The sequence below is a fragment of the Hirundo rustica genome, chromosome 1 (assembly GCF_015227805.2).
Source record: "Hirundo rustica isolate bHirRus1 chromosome 1, bHirRus1.pri.v3, whole genome shotgun sequence".
In the NCBI taxonomy this organism is placed as follows: domain Eukaryota; kingdom Metazoa; phylum Chordata; class Aves; order Passeriformes; family Hirundinidae; genus Hirundo; species Hirundo rustica.
In genome coordinates, this window is record NC_053450.1 from 120,937,541 (window position 1) to 120,954,655 (window position 17,115).

General features: G+C 37.4%; 1 protein-coding gene across 1 annotated transcript in view; it reads left to right on the forward strand.

The window, feature by feature from the left end:
• HACL1 (2-hydroxyacyl-CoA lyase 1) overlaps positions 1–13,854 on the forward strand; it is a 20,886-nt gene extending 7,032 nt beyond the window's left edge. Inside the window, exons 5-17 of the mRNA XM_040081068.2 lie at positions 896–968; positions 1,491–1,568; positions 2,546–2,640; positions 3,051–3,163; positions 4,767–4,902; positions 6,043–6,148; positions 7,505–7,588; positions 7,885–7,986; positions 8,921–9,075; positions 10,203–10,361; positions 10,642–10,749; positions 11,359–11,545; positions 11,957–13,854. Of these exons, the coding sequence (XP_039937002.1) occupies positions 896–968; positions 1,491–1,568; positions 2,546–2,640; positions 3,051–3,163; positions 4,767–4,902; positions 6,043–6,148; positions 7,505–7,588; positions 7,885–7,986; positions 8,921–9,075; positions 10,203–10,361; positions 10,642–10,749; positions 11,359–11,545; positions 11,957–11,989 (1,429 nt within the window). The 3' untranslated portion in view covers positions 11,990–13,854. The remainder of the gene's footprint in view (positions 1–895; positions 969–1,490; positions 1,569–2,545; positions 2,641–3,050; positions 3,164–4,766; positions 4,903–6,042; positions 6,149–7,504; positions 7,589–7,884; positions 7,987–8,920; positions 9,076–10,202; positions 10,362–10,641; positions 10,750–11,358; positions 11,546–11,956) is intronic.
• Positions 13,855–17,115: the final 3,261 nt, after the last annotated feature.

Below are 17,115 nucleotides of genomic sequence, written 5' to 3' on the forward strand. Positions count from 1 at the left end.
CTTGATACATTGTACTGATAAATGCAGTCAAAGGGAAGGCCATATCTGAAGAGAAATTGTTCAAGAGAAAAAGCCTGGAAAGCTGTTGACCCAATACTCCAATATGGTGCAGATGAATGAGGAGATTATTAAAACAACTTTCTTCTGTTGACTCAGCACATAGCATTTTAAGGAGTTTGACCTACAATTTGAATAAAAGACAGGTTTTCATTCACTGTAGGAAAGTTATTGTATTTTGTGGAAATTATAATAAAAATGTGCTGCTGTGGAGTGTGACACCCTTACTGTAAAGTAATACTGCCTTCCTCGCATAGCTTGAACTAGTTTAAGTTTGGGACTGCTTGCAGGCATGATAATTTTTTGTCTGTTTCTTTAGGTTCTGGAGTTTTTTAGCTAGAAACAAAATACAGGCAGGGAGTGGTGCTCTCAGTCAGCTAATTTCTGCTGTGTTCCAAATCGTATACAAAGAAAACATAATCTTTTTGAAAAATTGTATCCTAGCTTGTTTCTTAGTTCTAGTGCTTGTGCATATTACAATACCCTTTATAAACACACACCTTAATACTTCTTTTGACCAGTCAGTATTTTAAACTTCTTATTAGGTGTTGTCATTCCTTCAAACCACTGTGTCACTCATATTATGAAGCTTGAATGAAAATTGCCTGTAATGTGATTTGGTTTGAGAACTTCTGCGTTGCAAGTCACTTAATATGGCCAAGTTGTCCCAAAACTGGTGACCCAAAAGCTGCTGGGAAGGTTACTGGCTGACACTCTGATATTTAGAATCCATTTCTGTATTCTGTATCTATTCTTGTAGAGATCAATGTATGTGTGTGTGTGTATATATATATATATATATATATATATATATTTGTTTTTTAATATACTTTTCTAGGCCTTTGATTGTTATTGGAGGTTCTTCTGACAGAAATCAGGAAACCATGGGAGCTTTCCAAGAATTCCCACAGGTACACAGACATTTAACTTTCTAGAGTTAACCTTCTAGAGGAAGGTTTCAGTTAAATAATTCTTGTTCTTCATTATTATAGGAAAAAAAAATCCCAAACACTACTACTGCCTAGCAGATCTTATAATGCTGTTGATTTGCTCCATCTACTGGTTTAAAATTGACATTGTATAAATACAGCAGACTGCCTGGAGTGTCTTTGTCCTTGCTTATGTTGGAATTCATACTCTGTTTTTGGTTTTCAGCTAGTGTAAATTACCTTTGTTTGTTCTGAGATGGACAAAAGCAAAATGTCCAAGAAAATAAACCAATTTATGGGGGAGGGAAAAAAAAACTTAAGCACTCAGAGGAATGAGGACGGTTCTGACAGTTTTCACCAGATGTTACTGCATTTTCCCATGGGGAAGTTTCCACCTTGTTGCTTTTCAGCTGACATTTCTTTCATTTTATTCATGTTGAAATGAGAATGAAATTAAGAAATCGCTTTGATAAATCAATACAATGGTTATTTGCCTTTATTCAGGTTGAAGCTGGCAGGCTGTACACCAAGCTGTCTGTCCGCCCAAGCAGCCTGGAAGTTATTCCTGCTGTTATTGAAAAGGTATGAAAAAATACAAAATTAACAACAGAACATCAGGTAACTGTCTCCTGTTTAAGTTTTGAGGGTTTATTTTTGTATGGTTGTTACTCTAGGTAATTTGCTCTGGCATATAGGAGGTGATGGTTGCTTGAGTAAATTAACAATTGCAGAGGTTCTGCCTTATGAACAACGCTATGAAATAGGCTAGAAATAGACCCTAGTCCAGTCTGATGCTTACTGATCCCTGCAGTGGTTTTTGTTAGCTTCAGATAGAATTGGAAAATTTTTATGAAATAAATGCTTTTAGGAAGAGATGCAATAACTAGAACTGTAATGCTTCAGCTGTTTTACCACTGTCATGTGAAGGAGATTTGGAGGGGGGCAGTAAAGATGGTTGTGTTTAGGGTTTGAGTTCTGTTGTTGCTTTGTTGGGTTTTTTTGAGAGTGAGAGAAAACACATCCTTATCTCAGTGCTTCAGAGAGGATTAGAGAAGTCTCTTGGTACTGCTGTAGCAGCCCTTCAGCCGTGTCAGCCTAAATTCTGCATGCAGTCATACTGTTTCCAGAAGTGCAAGTTCAGCAGAGCATCTACCTGCAATAGAAGAACTGAGATCAAAAGTACTAGAAAATGGAGGCATTAGTTATCTTGGTTTTACTCTGTTTGTGCTACTTTAAGTAGAATTTGGCATGAATGTTTAATTTTGTATCTCCAAATGTAACAGCTGATAATGCAGTTGCCTCATTGCAAATTAAACAAAGAATTTAGAGTCTAAAACTACTTCTGCTGAAAGGCTACAGCTGGTATATAAGAGAAAGTATAAATAGCTGTCAAAACTTTATTTTGTTGCTATAAATCAATCCATGGAAGCTTCCACTATGATGAATCACCAAAATGAAACTGCACCTTGTCTGCCTACAGAAGAGTTTTCTTGCTTTTCTGAATATAGATATTTTCAAAATCCAATCAGTGACTAAAACTGTGATTGTATGTTTTCTAGGCTGTAAGAACCAGTATGTATGGTCGTCCAGGTTCCTGCTATATTGACATACCCGGGGATTTTGTGAATCTTCAGGTGAATAAGAGCTCTGTCAAGTGCGTAAAGATTACGTTCATTATTTTTCAAGTCACTGAAGAAAAGAAAATTCATTTATAGGTTAATTTAATATTTTATTTTCCTAAAACAAGAAAATCCAGCCTCTAAATGTAATATTCCATCGTAACATGATGCAGATTACAGTTTGTAATGACACGTGCAAAAGAAATGAGTTAATATGATAATATAATGATGTCACTCTGTAGATCTCTGAAACAACACTACCTACAAGATTAAAGAAACAAGGAGGGAACACTTCAAAGCCTGGTGTGAAAAAACTTCCTGTTCTAATAAATGCTGTAACATGGTGTGTGGCAACTGCAATTTTATGGTAAACAATAGGTTTTGTCTTTCAGCATTTCTTGTTTTGAATTTTTTAAAGAGCCTCTTTTTTTTTGCTTGGCTTCAGGTACATGGAATGCTGCCTGCCACCTCCGGTCAGCATGGCTGAACACTCTGCTGTATCCAAAGCAGCCTCTGTCATTGCTCTTTCCAAGCAGCCTCTGCTCATCATTGGCAAAGGTAGAATGCTGTGATGTAGCTTTGAACTGTGCACGTTCAGGACAAGAACAGTGATTGCTTTTCCCTGGAAGTGTTACCCATCATCTTTTTAGTCAAATAAATCAACCAACCAACCAGCAGTAAAAACACAAAATTCTTTGGAATTTAGTGTTAAAATCTGCTCTGGTTTTAGAATTTTTTTGTTGTTGTTCTGTAATGGTTTATTTTTCATCTAGCTTAAAGAAAAATCAGTTGGTAAAATAGAAGTTTATTTAGAAATAAACAGATAACTGTTGTCTTTAATCCTAGAGCCAATACCAAGGGATGGCTTCCAAAATTCTGAACAAATTAAGTTCTATAAAAGAAATTATATTCTCTGTCTGAGGCTCTGGCATATATAGCAAGAATCAGAGTAAGCAAAGGTCATTTTTCTGTTGGTTCTTACTGAAAGTGCTAGCAGCAGGTGTGGCTGCTGTTGCTGTTTTAGAAGCTTTTCATTGTACTCTGCAGTGTAATCAATGCCTGGAGATGGAGGGTAATTATTCTCTGTGCTGGTTCACTTCTTTTGTGCCTCCTTGTGGAGTGTTAGCCAGTGCAGTGGTGCTCCTGTTGAAGATACAGGTCAGCTAGGAACAGAATTAAAATAACCAGCTCATTTAACTCAGGCTGCTTTTCTGCAGATGGGAATGATGTAGGGAATGATCTGTATCTGTGTTTAATTAGGGAGTACAGTGATTGAAATGAGATGGATCTTATGATTGATTAGGTAATGCAATTGAAAACAGAAGGTAGATCAGAAGAGATTATGGGTTTTTTTTCTCTCTCTGGCTGGATACACATGAAGAAAAGGGTGTTCTTTGAAAGTGAAAGGTGGAAAAACAACAAAAGAAAGAGATCTGTGTTTTGTTAATGTCAGCAATTGAGAATCTACTCAACAAATGTTCCTGGACTTTGTGCTATATATAATATATATATATTGTTGTTAGCAGAATTTTTGGAAGATTTACAAAAGTATATTCTTCAGGACTTAAGACTCAGAGATTCAAGCCATTACACCAGGACCAGTCAATTATTCCAGGTTGCCTGGACAAGCTTTATTCAGCAGCCATGTACTGCTGAGCTTCACAGGGAATGTGTGCACAAACACATACCTTGGAAAGGACTTGTTTGTACTTCTCTCTTTTCACTAAAGCGTTATAGTAGAGGTTCTGGGCAAGTTGTTATGGAGCATGTGGTACAGCATGCAGGGGGTGAGCAAGAAATTACATGACACAACAAAAAGGTTGTCTTGTGTTGTTGGTGCAGGAGTCTCTGTCACATAATACCAAATTTCACCCACTAAAAAACTGTCATTTTAAATATACAAGATCACCTATTTTTCCCTGCCCTGCTTCATAAAAATTGATAAAGTAGTTTAATTTTCTGTTAAAAACATGTGAAATTTGAACCACAGATGTCTGTGGTTGGGCATGTTTAGTTTAGAGTTCTTTAGAATGAAAAATAACAGGCAGCTTTCATAATGGGAAACAGTACTCTTTCTGCCATAATGTAATCAGCTTAATTGAAATTCAAGCAAATCCAGTTGGTTTCTGTAGTATTAAGCAGTCTCTCTCATTTCATTCAGGTGCTGCTTATTCGCATGCTGAAAACAACATCAGAAAGTTGGTGGAGCTTTGTGGACTGCCTTTTTTGCCTACACCAATGGCAAAAGGAGTAGTTCCTGATAACCATCCAAATTGTGTAGCTGCAGCAAGATCAACGTAAATATAAAGCAAGGCTTCTAATCCTACCAGCTGAGAAACAATTAGGAATTTTGGTGGTCTATAGATGCCAAGGAAGAGAAAATTCATAACACAAAAATTTTTTCAACCATGTTTTGCACCTCACTGTAGAGCACTAAAGGTCTTGCTGGGAAAGGGGCCACAGATTTAAGTGGATCACTTTAGAACCTTACCAGGAAGTTGAGATATATTATAATCTGTAGCTATGAAACCTATGGCGAGCAGATGTATCAATGTTGCTAGTGTGCACTTCGTAACATAAAACAGAGCTGGCAAACAATTTGTGTTAAACATTTAACATGTGCACTAGAGAAATTCCTTCTTTTTGCATTAACACTATAAACAGAAGCTTGAACTGCCCATGCTGCAGTTAGTTTTGCCAGCTGTTGTCTCTGTGTGGTGTTTGCAATACCCTATCACTAAATTGTGCTTTTTTATAGAGAAAAGTAAGATATTTCAAACTACACTGAAAGACTATGTTAAAGTAATTTTTAACAGTTTGCTGGTCTTTTTTTTTGGCTTTTGGCAAAATTAATGTGAATGGACGCTAAGAACCCTACTATGTATGAATATGCACAGAGTCGGTTTGCAGATGGAGCATTTATATACCCTGAAAGTAAAATGCTGTCCATTGCTGAGCATCTTAGCTTATTACTGTTAAGCATGCTGCTGGGAAGAATGGAGAATAAAAGCATATACCAAATATTGTCTGCCTGTCTGAAAGGTAAATTAACAGGAGAATAAACTGAGAGGCCCATACAATCTTAATTTTGGCACCCACCGTTGCCAGTGTCGCAATAGTGAGTCTTTTGCTTTAACCTCAGCATCATTCTAGCATCTAGTTGGTCTCCTAATGTAATTATTCCTCTCCTATATACAGTGTAATAGGAAAACAGTAATTAATTTTCTTCTTAAGTTCCTTAACTCAAGAATGGCTTGGTGATTGGCTGTATAAAAGGATACAGGGTTTGGGGGCTAAGCAAGCAGCTTAGAGGAAGGAAGAATTATATATGTATTCTGGGGTTTGCTGTGGTGGTTAGGATTGCTTCTAATTTTGCAAAGACTGTTAAATGTAATAGTGATTCCTTCTTATCTGGTTCTGTCATTTCCCATTATTAGGGCATTACTGCATGCTGATGTAATCATCTTGCTTGGTGCAAGGTTGAATTGGATTTTGCATTTTGGTCTTCCACCAAGGTATCGACAGGATGTAAAGGTTATTCAGGTAAGCAGGGAAATTATTATTACTTAATGGAAGTCTTCTGTGTTCTAGCATTGCTCAGAGCAGTTTTTGTACATTAGTTTGGTAATGTATTTCATGTGGCAAGTACTGCTGCATGGACAGTGCAATATGGTGCATATAGTTAGGGTAATTCTCCAGAAATACCTATGATACCTTTAACTGTGGTTTTTACTTCCTAATTTTTTTCTAAGAATGCTTACAGTATTGTTCCTAGTATCAAGAGCTTGGTACTGCTATGATGAGGAGGGCAGAGGCCTCTATGCAGTTGATTAATACAGGGTTAGACTCACAATACCGTTGGGATTTTTGAAGCACTGGAATTTCTATGGTTGAAAGAAAACTGTCTTTGAAATTGTGGAATCTTTCGTACTGCTCTCTTGACTGAATTTTTCTGAAAAAGGACTGCTTTCAGGTCCTGTCATAGTGTAAGAGCTCAGTCACTCGGGAATGAAATAAGAGCAAGAAAAGCTATTTAACTAATTAATGCATTTGACAGTCTGCCAGCTCTTAGAAAGAGAGGTCTTTAAATTGTGTCCTTAAAATCTCCTCCCCAAGAGTCTGTGATCAAATAGTACTAGTTGATCCAACATGCTGGTTGTCCTGCTTACACTGACCTGGAACATAGTCTGAAGTTCCAAACTTTGCAATAGCATTAATTTTTAAGCTAAATTTTTAAAAACACACATGTTATTTTTGCAAATGTTATTTTTACAAATAATACACGTTTTATGTTTCCCCTTCTTAAAAAATTAAACATTTTTTCATCTCACTTAATTTTTTTCACTATCAGAGATTAATATTAAAATACTAAGTCAGTTCATAGTCTTTGTGACCTAGTCAAAAAAAAAGTTTATGTAACCTTAGAGGTCTCATGCCTCACTGGTATATTTGCTTCAGTAGTTGCAACTTTTCAGTTTCTTCATGCTAAGTTTTTACTGTCAAGTAGCATACACACAGTTTTCTCAGTGAGAAAATTGCTTCCTTGTATAGACTTTAAGCGTATGCCTGAGCCTAGAATTTTAAGTCTCATACAATGTTGCAATAAAGTTCTACAATGTCTGCAGGAGCCTGAAAGAAGCAAGCAGTCAACTTCAAGGGCATATATGGCTTTTTATTAAAATAGGAGTGTACCACAGAGTTTTACTTTGTATAAAGGATTTCCTGATGTCATGTCGAGGAAAGGCAAAGGAAGTCACCTTTGCAGCCAAAACAAGGCATGAAGACTGTTAGACATCTGTATATGCAAGGCCATGTTCCTCACTTGAACTGAAAAAAAAAAAAAAAAAAGTTCTCTTTAATATCCTTGGGTTAATGGTTATCTTCCTTTTTGAAATACAGATTGATATTTGTGCAGAAGAGCTGGGGAATAATGTAAGGCCAGCTGCAACTTTATTAGGTGACATAAAGGCTGTGACTGAGCAGGTAACGTAATGTCCCATCTCCTCTGATTTTGACCTCAATTTCCTCTGATTCATGTGAAGTAAGTTGCCAGTTAAAAATAAAAGGAAAAAAAAAAACCCAACTGTTCAAGGAAAACCATTTTTCAGGCAGTATATTCAAGTTGTATATCCAGTCTATTCTCAAATTCTATGTTAAAGGTTCTGATTAGTGTTACTGTGATTGTGCTGGGATTGTTCTTGATAATGTTTTTATTGATGCTTTTGTTATCTTTTAAATATGTTGAAAGACCTCTCTACAGCATTTCAATATTGTTCCAGCTCTTAGAAGAATTCAACAAAAGATCATGGAAGTACCCTTCTAATTCAGAGTGGTGGCAGAAGCTAAGAGGGAAAATAAAGAACAACGAGGAAAGATCAAAGGTAGTGTGACATTAAAGAAATTAAGAGGTTTCTTGCTACAACAGGCACTGATGCATTGTCAGTTTTGTAACTGGTCTATATACAACCTCCTCAATTACTTCTCACCGAGTTAAGTCACCCAGACTTTGAAAACTTGTACCATTCTGGTACGGGCTTACTCTTATGCTTAGGAAATGTAAGCATTATAGGTTAGATATTCTATGATTTTGTATAAATTCAAACTGTGTAGAAATCATTACACTTTGGGATTGGATTCTTAAAGCCAGTAGTAGAAGACCACAGCCAGAGCTGCTGTATTATGGGCAATGACTTCTAAGCCATGGACAGATACTCCAAGTACCCCAAGTAGAAGCTGACTTAGGTGAAGATGTATTCTTAGTTTCTTCTAATTGTAATCATTGCTTGTAATTGTGCAGTTTAGCAATGCTGGTCTAAGTTTAATCTATGTTAAAAGCAAGTAGCTGTTAAGATCAAGAGACTACAGATGCTTGGTATATACATAACTTTATGTTACTCATATTCTGCAATTTCAGATGCATGTTCCCAAGACTGGGATCTAAGATAAATTCATTCTAGTAGATTGCTCTTCTGAATTACCTCCCAGTGCACAGATGACAGCTCACTTAGGGTTGTCAACAGTCAAACCTGGCTACAGAAAAATTTCATGTGCCTCTTGGGTTAAACTGAGCTTTAATAGCTTCTGCCAATGATAGGCCATTGAAGGGTTGCTGAGCTTGTTGAGCCTCTGATAAATATGTTGTTGTGTTACCAGGATAGATACAGAAGGAATGACCTTGATACAGAACTTGGAAAACCAAATAGTTCCGCCTTACCCAGCAGAGTGTATTTTTATTTCCATCGTTATTATTTATGTGTCTCTGTTTTGCACCTTAAATTCTATTCATGGGAGTTACTGTTACCTTTTATGTTTAAGGGATTAGCACTACAGAAATCTCTGCCTATGAATTATTATACAGTCTTTCATCATATCAGAGAACTGATACCCAAGGACTGCATTTTAGTAAGTGAGGGAGCAAACACCATGGACATTGGACGCACTATGCTTCCAAATTTCTATCCCCGTCAAAGGTATGATATCTTTTGTTCTGGCCCAACAAGGCTGCATTTCTGCATAAATGTTTTCATTTTCCTAAGAAGTATAATGGTCTGGAAAACAGAAGTATAATATGCTGAGAGAGGGATTAAGGAAAGTTTTCCAGTCACATGCTGATGTCCTGTCATAAATTTTAACAATTCTCTGCAAGCTCTGCAGCACAATGGTGATAGCTGCTCTCTCTCTTGTAGAAAGTGAGTGATGATCATTGTGTTCAGAGTCTGTGGTAAATATTGATGAAAAATAGAAACAATCACTGAGATTCTCATGTTGAAAAGAACTCATGTGAAGAGTTTTTCTTTGGAACACTTCAAAATGGGGAAAACTTGAAAATTGGATTATACATTGGGCATGCTTTCATGTAGACCTGCGTACGTAAGATGTGGGTGCTCAGAATACGGCTTTGTGAACAAAACAACCAACAACCAAGAAAACCCATGTACTTCCAGTAGAGTTGGGGGAAGAGTGTGCATTTCCCCCCCTTATTTAAAATAAGGACAAAGTAATGCTACTGGTTGTCTCTTCAGACTGCACTGCACATATCTGAAAGCAAATTTGAGCAGTTAACCCTAGAATAATCTAGTGCTTTATGTGCTTTTGTGTCCATTATGTGCTTCTGATTGAAATGATCTAACTAAATTATAGCTTTCAATTTGATTTAAAATGGTTGAACAGAGGACTAAAATTTGAACAGCAGTAGTTAATCAATGGCTTTCAGACTAATAGTTATATTTTCAAGGAATTAAATATAGAAATATTTCGTGTTGTCTGTCTCTAAAGTAATTGGATGTTTTTGAAATACTGTTACTGTGCAAGCTAAAAGCATATGAGAAAAGTTCTTTATTGTAGCACTAATGTACAAGAGTTTTTCATTTTAATTTGAGTTCAAGTATGTTCATATCACTTAAAACACTTGCAGTTTTGTCAAATGTTTGGCGGAATACAATAATCTTTACATGTGGTATCTCTTTATACCAGTTGTTTATAAAACAGTATTTGAATATGATATGGCAAAATATTAAAAGTAAAAGTAAGGCACCATGGATTAATTGAAGAGATTGAGTAGAAATAAAGGGATAGTAATTCTGTATTCTCCCTTTAGGCTTGATGCAGGTACTTTTGGAACCATGGGAGTGGGGCTGGGTTTTGCCATAGCAGCTGCAATGGTAGCCAGAGACCACACACCTGGAAGGCGAGTTGTCTGCATAGAAGGGGATAGTGCTTTCGGATTTTCTGGAATGGAGGTGGAGACCATCTGCAGGTAACTGGTTTTTTGGCTCAAGAAGATGCTCTACAGGGTCACTTTAACTAGAAGACTTTAACTGCTGGTAGATGGGGTATCTATAAAACACATGGGAACAAGCCAGAAAATACACATGCTTGTTATTTGTGTTGTTGTGGTGTAGTGCTTTAGCAGTGATGATTAAGTCATATTTCAGGTGGAAGTATTTTTTTTTTTCTTTGTAAGGAAACTTACACTCTTAACATCTTACAGAAAGGGGCAAGTATTTCAGAATTCTTCCAAATATGTCTTTTTACAGATACAACTTGCCAATCCTGATTATCGTAGTAAACAACAATGGGATTTACACTGGTTTGGATGCAAATTCCTGGGAGGAGATGTTAAAGTTTGGTGACCCTGCTACATGGTAAGGATCTTCAAAGAGTGTCCTGCTAACTGTGGAAGAAGTGACCAAAATGGTCATTCACTTAATTTTTAATGCTTTATGATTCAGATTAAAATTACTTTTATAAAATCAATTTAGTCCTGGGCCCTGTTCAGGTAAGTAAGAACCAGTTACCAAAAGCTAACAGCCAACTTAATTCCAACCTACTGTTTGCACAACAGTGCAGCAGAGAGATGATTCTCTATTAGTTTTCTCAGATTCCTGCAGCAGTTCAGCCCACACAGTACAGAGTTCATAGTGGGCTAACTTTCAAAATCCTGATTCTCTCCAAAATTACCTGAGATTTGAGTTCTGAGTTTACACAGGACTTCTGCTTCTGAGCTGAGATCTCTGTTCAAAGAGAACTAGGCTAAAGCTTTGCTGAGGAATGTCTCCACAAGAGAAAAAATGAGTATGCTACCCTATAAACACATCTTAGGTGATACAGGAACCATAGTTCTTTCAGTCCCAAAGAATTCATCAGGCTAGCACAATAATTATCTTGGAGTTTAAAATTGGTGCTAAAGTAATTAAATTTGTCAGCCTGGCAATTTTCCCATGCCATTAGTCATGTTTTCCGTTGTGTTACAGTGTACCTCCTGTTTCTCTCCTGCCAAATGCACACTATGAGAAAATTATGTCTGCCTTTGGAGGTAAAGGATACTTTGTTAAAACACCAGAAGAATTGCAGAATGCTCTGAAAGCAAGTGTGGCTGACAAGCAAAGACCTTCTCTTATAAATGTAATGATTGATCCACAGTCTGAGAGAAAGAAACAGGTATGCATGTGTTTTCCTTTCCTTTTCTGCAAGCTTCATGGTGCTGAGTTTCTGAAAACCTTAGGGACCATCACTTAAATCACAGAGGAGACAGAGATGGTTGCAAGGCAGAAAGATTGTTCTTAGATTTGGGAAATGGAGAAAATAGGTCTTTTTACACCATGCCATCTGCTTTCCTTGCTATCTGCTTGTTTGTTTTTTCCCCCACTGGCTGTTATTAATGTATAGTGTCCTTGATGACGGTTTCCAGAATTTAGGGTTATTCCTTTTCATTCTAGACCAAAGCAGATGAAACATTTTTAAGCAGTCTGTATATCCTGTGGATTCCCTCTGGTAGTTAACTGTTCCTCTTACTGTTTGCCCATTCTGATGTGGGTTTTATTCTGTGTTGATTTGTTTTTTTACTTCCAGGAATTTCCCTGGCTGACTCGTTCTAACCTATAGTAGAAGAGGAAGATGATGGTGGTGTAAGGCAGCACGTTAAACAAAACTGAATTGTTTTCTGGAAGTGGAACTGATGCAACTGTATTTTGCATAGGCATTGGAACAAACTGGGATTTTAGAATTGCTGTTGGAGGAATCTATAAACGCTGAAATTAGGTAATTGTAAAATGAGAAAGACACATATGAATCTATACCAGGCCATCTAGCAGATGGTACACAAACACTGATGATAAAAGTATAGACTTCTTCCTTTACTCAGAGTAATTCCCATTATTTGTGAATTAAAATCTTGAATGTTCAGGGTGAACATAAGGGTTTTACGCTGTCTGAAACATAGAGGTGTTTGACAGTCTGCAATTATAGGAGCTTGATTTTTAACCAACCACACCACCATTCTACTTGTTAAAAACTGTCCCATAAGGGTCAAACCAAAGCATCTTGTTGTGAATAATTCCTGATTGGCCTCATTATGCATCAAAGCCTGTTGCATTGGTAGTAGCTTCCTAATTTTACTGATTGATTTTTCAGCTTCTTCTGAATGTAGAAGTAGTGTATTAAAAATGCAGATTTACTAAAGGGCTAAGCTTCTGTCTACTGAATTTATTTTTACTAACTGGAACTTACAGTGTTCGTAGGAAAAGAAAATCCTGGAATTTTTTTGAAGCTTAGCTCTTCACAGACACCATCTTGTCTGTAGGCTGAAAACATGGCCATATTTATTAGTGAGATTTCCAGTATTAATATATTTCAAACCAGAAGTATTTTAAATAAAACATTACCACCACTATCATCACCAAAATAGCAACAGTGACACCAACAAAAAGACCACAAAAAAACCCAAATGAAAACAAAATCTTAAAAAATTCTTCACTAGAGCAACAACAATAAAAACTATTAGACTGGAGCATAATGTTCATTTTGGCTGGCATCACAAAGCCACCACCAGTGTTTGTGCTGTGGCTGGCTAATTGTACAACAAAGATTCTTCTTGTAACTGAATAGAAACCTGGAGTCCCACCTGCACTGTGATGCAGAGGTAACATTTAAAGCAGATATTTGGCCTGCCTGGTGTTCTGTCTACTGTGTTTTCATTTGTTGCTGCATCTGACAATCTGACTTAGAGGTGAGACTTTAAAACTGGAGTAACTCTTTGTGCTTCTGTCACGAACTACAGCAGCTACTATGCAGGACTCTCTGAACAGATTGCATTATATTTACATCTGTTCTTACATGCACAGGTTCTTTGTTGTTACTTGCACAGAAGGGAATATTCTGTCCCTGATTTGGGTTTTGCTTGCTTTGTTTTCTATTATTCCATTGTCAGTAAGTGTCAGTTATCTAGTGGGAGGCACTTGGTGACTTAAGGAGAGAAGGAGCTGGGCTGGCAGGGGATCATGAGCTACAGTCAGATTTGTTGCAAAAGGCTTGGCTTTATTGGGTCTGGCCCAAGGCCATGGGTTCCTGTTAGGCAGAGGAATGTAGGAATGTCTCTGCACACTAATACAGGGAGATAATATCTAAAGGAAGTAATATCTGAAGTAATTGAAGTGCAAAAGGATAAAATCCTCGAATGGATACAGCACATAAAAAATGTAAGGCTGCTGAGTTGCTGTGTTCTCTGGGGTACTCTGCAAGGAAAGTGGAACAATGTTGAATCTTGACATTAATTTTGTTACATTCTTCTTCTTGTCTCACAAATTAATTTTGATATGTTTCAGTGATTAAGCACAATCTGTTATGATGGTGTAAAATATCTCTAAGAGTTAATGATGGAACTGACCACAGGGGAGATAATTTGCATTGGATAAACAAGTGTATAACTTACTGTTTTATACTTGAAAATTAATAAAAAGCAATTTTCATGCTTTCTCCTTTTGTGAGAGTATTTGAATTGCCAGCATTTTGTATCAGCTGTTGGAAATTGGCTTACATTTGATTTCCTGAAATGTTGTTGAATAACTACAATAACATGCACAATTTATTTTAGTAAGTCAAGATGTGGAAAATGGAAAGCAAAGAATTTGAAACTCTGGGGAGATGATAACATAATTTATAACATCTGTTTGTATTTCCTTAATCTTTTAAAAAGTTTAAGAAACAATTAACACTGCATTTCTTATTGCTTTAAAATAGACATAATACCATGATAATAGGATTTCTTAGGTTGCACTGTTTAGTGGGTTTGAGATGAGAGAGGGCACAATTTCCACATAAACCCAAGGAGAGTGAATTCTCTGCTGCTTTTTTCTTGCTTGATATTGTTTTACACCACCATTTTTTGATCTAAGAGGAGTGTTAGGTGGATGAAATTGCATGAAAGAGAGCAGTTTCAAAGATGAGACAGAAACAAGCTGTCTCTGAAATGTCCTAATTTGATTAAAAGGGGCAAAAAAAATATGGATGTTGTAAGCTTGGAGAATGCTGTGAGCCATGTGGGTTTACCCAACTGCAAGTTTTCCTTCAATGCCAGAACTTGGAATTAAAGGTATTGAACAGACGCAAGAGGAAGAAAATGTCTGGGCCTCAGCTGAGGGAAGATGCTGGAAAGAGGCACTGAGTGTAATTTACTAGGACATGCCAGAAGTTCATGCTTAAATAAGGTGCAGTTCTGAGTTTCTTACGGTTTTCAGGTAAATCAAGAATACTTGGAATACTTGCTGTACGTGTTACTGTGCCCTGCATTAATCACTAGTCCAGTGCCTGTGAAAACTTTTCTAACAGGGGTCTGCTCAGTTCTTGTGGTTAGGAAACCTGAAGTTCAATCCAGCAACACTTGTTCTCTTCAAAGAGACATGGAAGGGGTTGAAACATGGGACCAACAACTGGAACAAGAAGGCTATTACAGAGATTCCCAAAATCCAACAGGTAATTTCATTATGAGACCAGAGGTGAATCCATTAGGAGCCACAAAAAAATGCCCTCATATGAGAAATAAGAACCATGGAATTAGAGAATATTCTCAGTTGGAAGGGACCCAGAAGGATCATCTAGTCCAACTCTTTAAGTGGGTGGTCCACAGGGATCAACCCCCCCACCCTTGGCATTATTAGCACCCGAGGTAAGAGGTCAGGTTTGTTACTGTCTCAGCACCTCACAAAATAGCATAAGGTGTTGAGTATGTGTTCCTGCAGCCCCTTGTGTGCTCAGCTTGCTAACAGGTTTAGTTTGCAATAATTCCAAACTGCTCAGTAACTGTGCTCCTTTAGTCTGCAGTGAGTTTTGTAGGCTCTGCCCTGTGGGCATTTGGGTGTACAGTATGTCTGCTTGCCTTCAGTTGTTCTGGCCACATGGCACATATCCATTTTGATGAGGAATCAGATGTAGGTTTGATCTGGCCAGATCTGATTTTTAAGCACTCCTTCAAAAGCCCAAGTACACATAAAACAAGCAGCAGCACATCTTCAGGTCTGCCACTCTGGACCCATAAACAACACACAATGGCTGGCTATGGTAAAAGTCTTATTAATAAATATGTCTTCTGCAGTGACTTCCTCTTATTTTATTTGGTGTAATCAAAATCTCCTCTGTAGCTCTTTTTAGGCTATTTAAAGATCTTGATGGCTGTGCTTAGAGGAAAGAGTTCTTGGCACTCCTCTACTTAGTTCTGAGGTCAGACCAGGAGTCAGAGCTGCTCTTCGGTATGGCAAACTGGCAATGTGACTTCTGTCAATTTATTTACTTATAACTGAATATTGAAATGAGTAAGAAACAGCTACTCTGAAGGAAACATTTGCGGTTTCTTTTGGTGAGGTGATTGAAACAAGATGGACAAGCTTTAAAGAGGCCCTCAGTAAAGCAGCCCCTTCCAGCTAATTATGGCACACACTAATATAAATGAGAGTTATTTCAGTGTCTGTTCTTCCCAGGAATCTTTAAGATGCCTGAAACTGTGACAAAATAAGTAAAAGTTAAAATGACAGTCTGCTTGCTTGAGTCAATATGCTTAAGAAATTTGGGGTTTCATCAGCCTTTTCAAGGGGATGATAGAAAAAGCAAGGAAAAATACTACTGAAAATGTTGCAAAATTTAATCTGGAATTATTATTTTCTTTTTGTCAGCTAGAAATTATTTGTATAATACCTTGGATCAAATTCTAAGCTGGATGCAGAGAAGAGATGCTTTTGAAGACAGGATACGTACTGCTGTACTTGAGAATAGGAGAAATGGATTAGCATCTTATCTAGGATTGTATAAATGGCCACGATCACATGAATGTAAGCAGCTTAGAACATCTTTGCACATAAGTGATGGGGGATTTCCTCTAGTACTTAGTGCTGGTAATGTTACCACATGAGGAAGACAGTGGAAGGCTCACATAAGCCTTTTTACATCTCCAGCAACCTAAGTTTTTGTGACTCTTGATTCCAGAAAGGAATCACTTCCTGTTGTGTGAATTTTGTGCAGTGACTACCCATACCTGTTGCAGCATGAAACCTGTCTAACCTGCAGGCCTACCTGAGAACAAAACTGTTGGACAGAGTTCAGTTCTCCTGTGTGGGTTTGCCTACCTCTGCATCACCTTGCAGCTCTAGAGGTGATGTGATGTCAACACACACTCAGTGATCCAAGGCAGAGCTCCACAATCTCTGGATGCAAGTTCTTCTTTAAAGAAATCTTCACATTAAAAATATTTTTTAAAAAAATTGCTAAGTGTTTGAAGGATTTGTCTTTTGTCTCCTTGCCATTGTTATTAAGGCAGTGTACTTGTATGGCATTTTATAAGCCTTGCTGGGAGGTGCTGGTACTAGAACTGGTGTATGTGCAGGCATAATTCACGTTCCAGCCAAAGCAGTGCATCCTTCTTAGAGTAAGGAGACATGGCTGCTGGGATTGGGGTATGAAAGCCTCCTTAGCCAGGCCATAAACCACCTGCTTCCCCTGCAGAAACAGGGGTATCATTCAAGCGCCCAGAAAATAACTAGGAAGTATGTTAGGTAAAATTAATATTTCAGTCCTGCCAGGAATTTAATTCTACCCCACCTAAGCAGCTAATGCTGGGTCTCATTTTATGTAGTTGAAATCAGTGAGACCTTATTAATGATTTTGGTGCAGAAGTTGTTTTTTCTCTAAGTTTTCACCTCTGTGTACCAAACTGCCATTTGGTAAGGATGTCTTAAATAAAAATT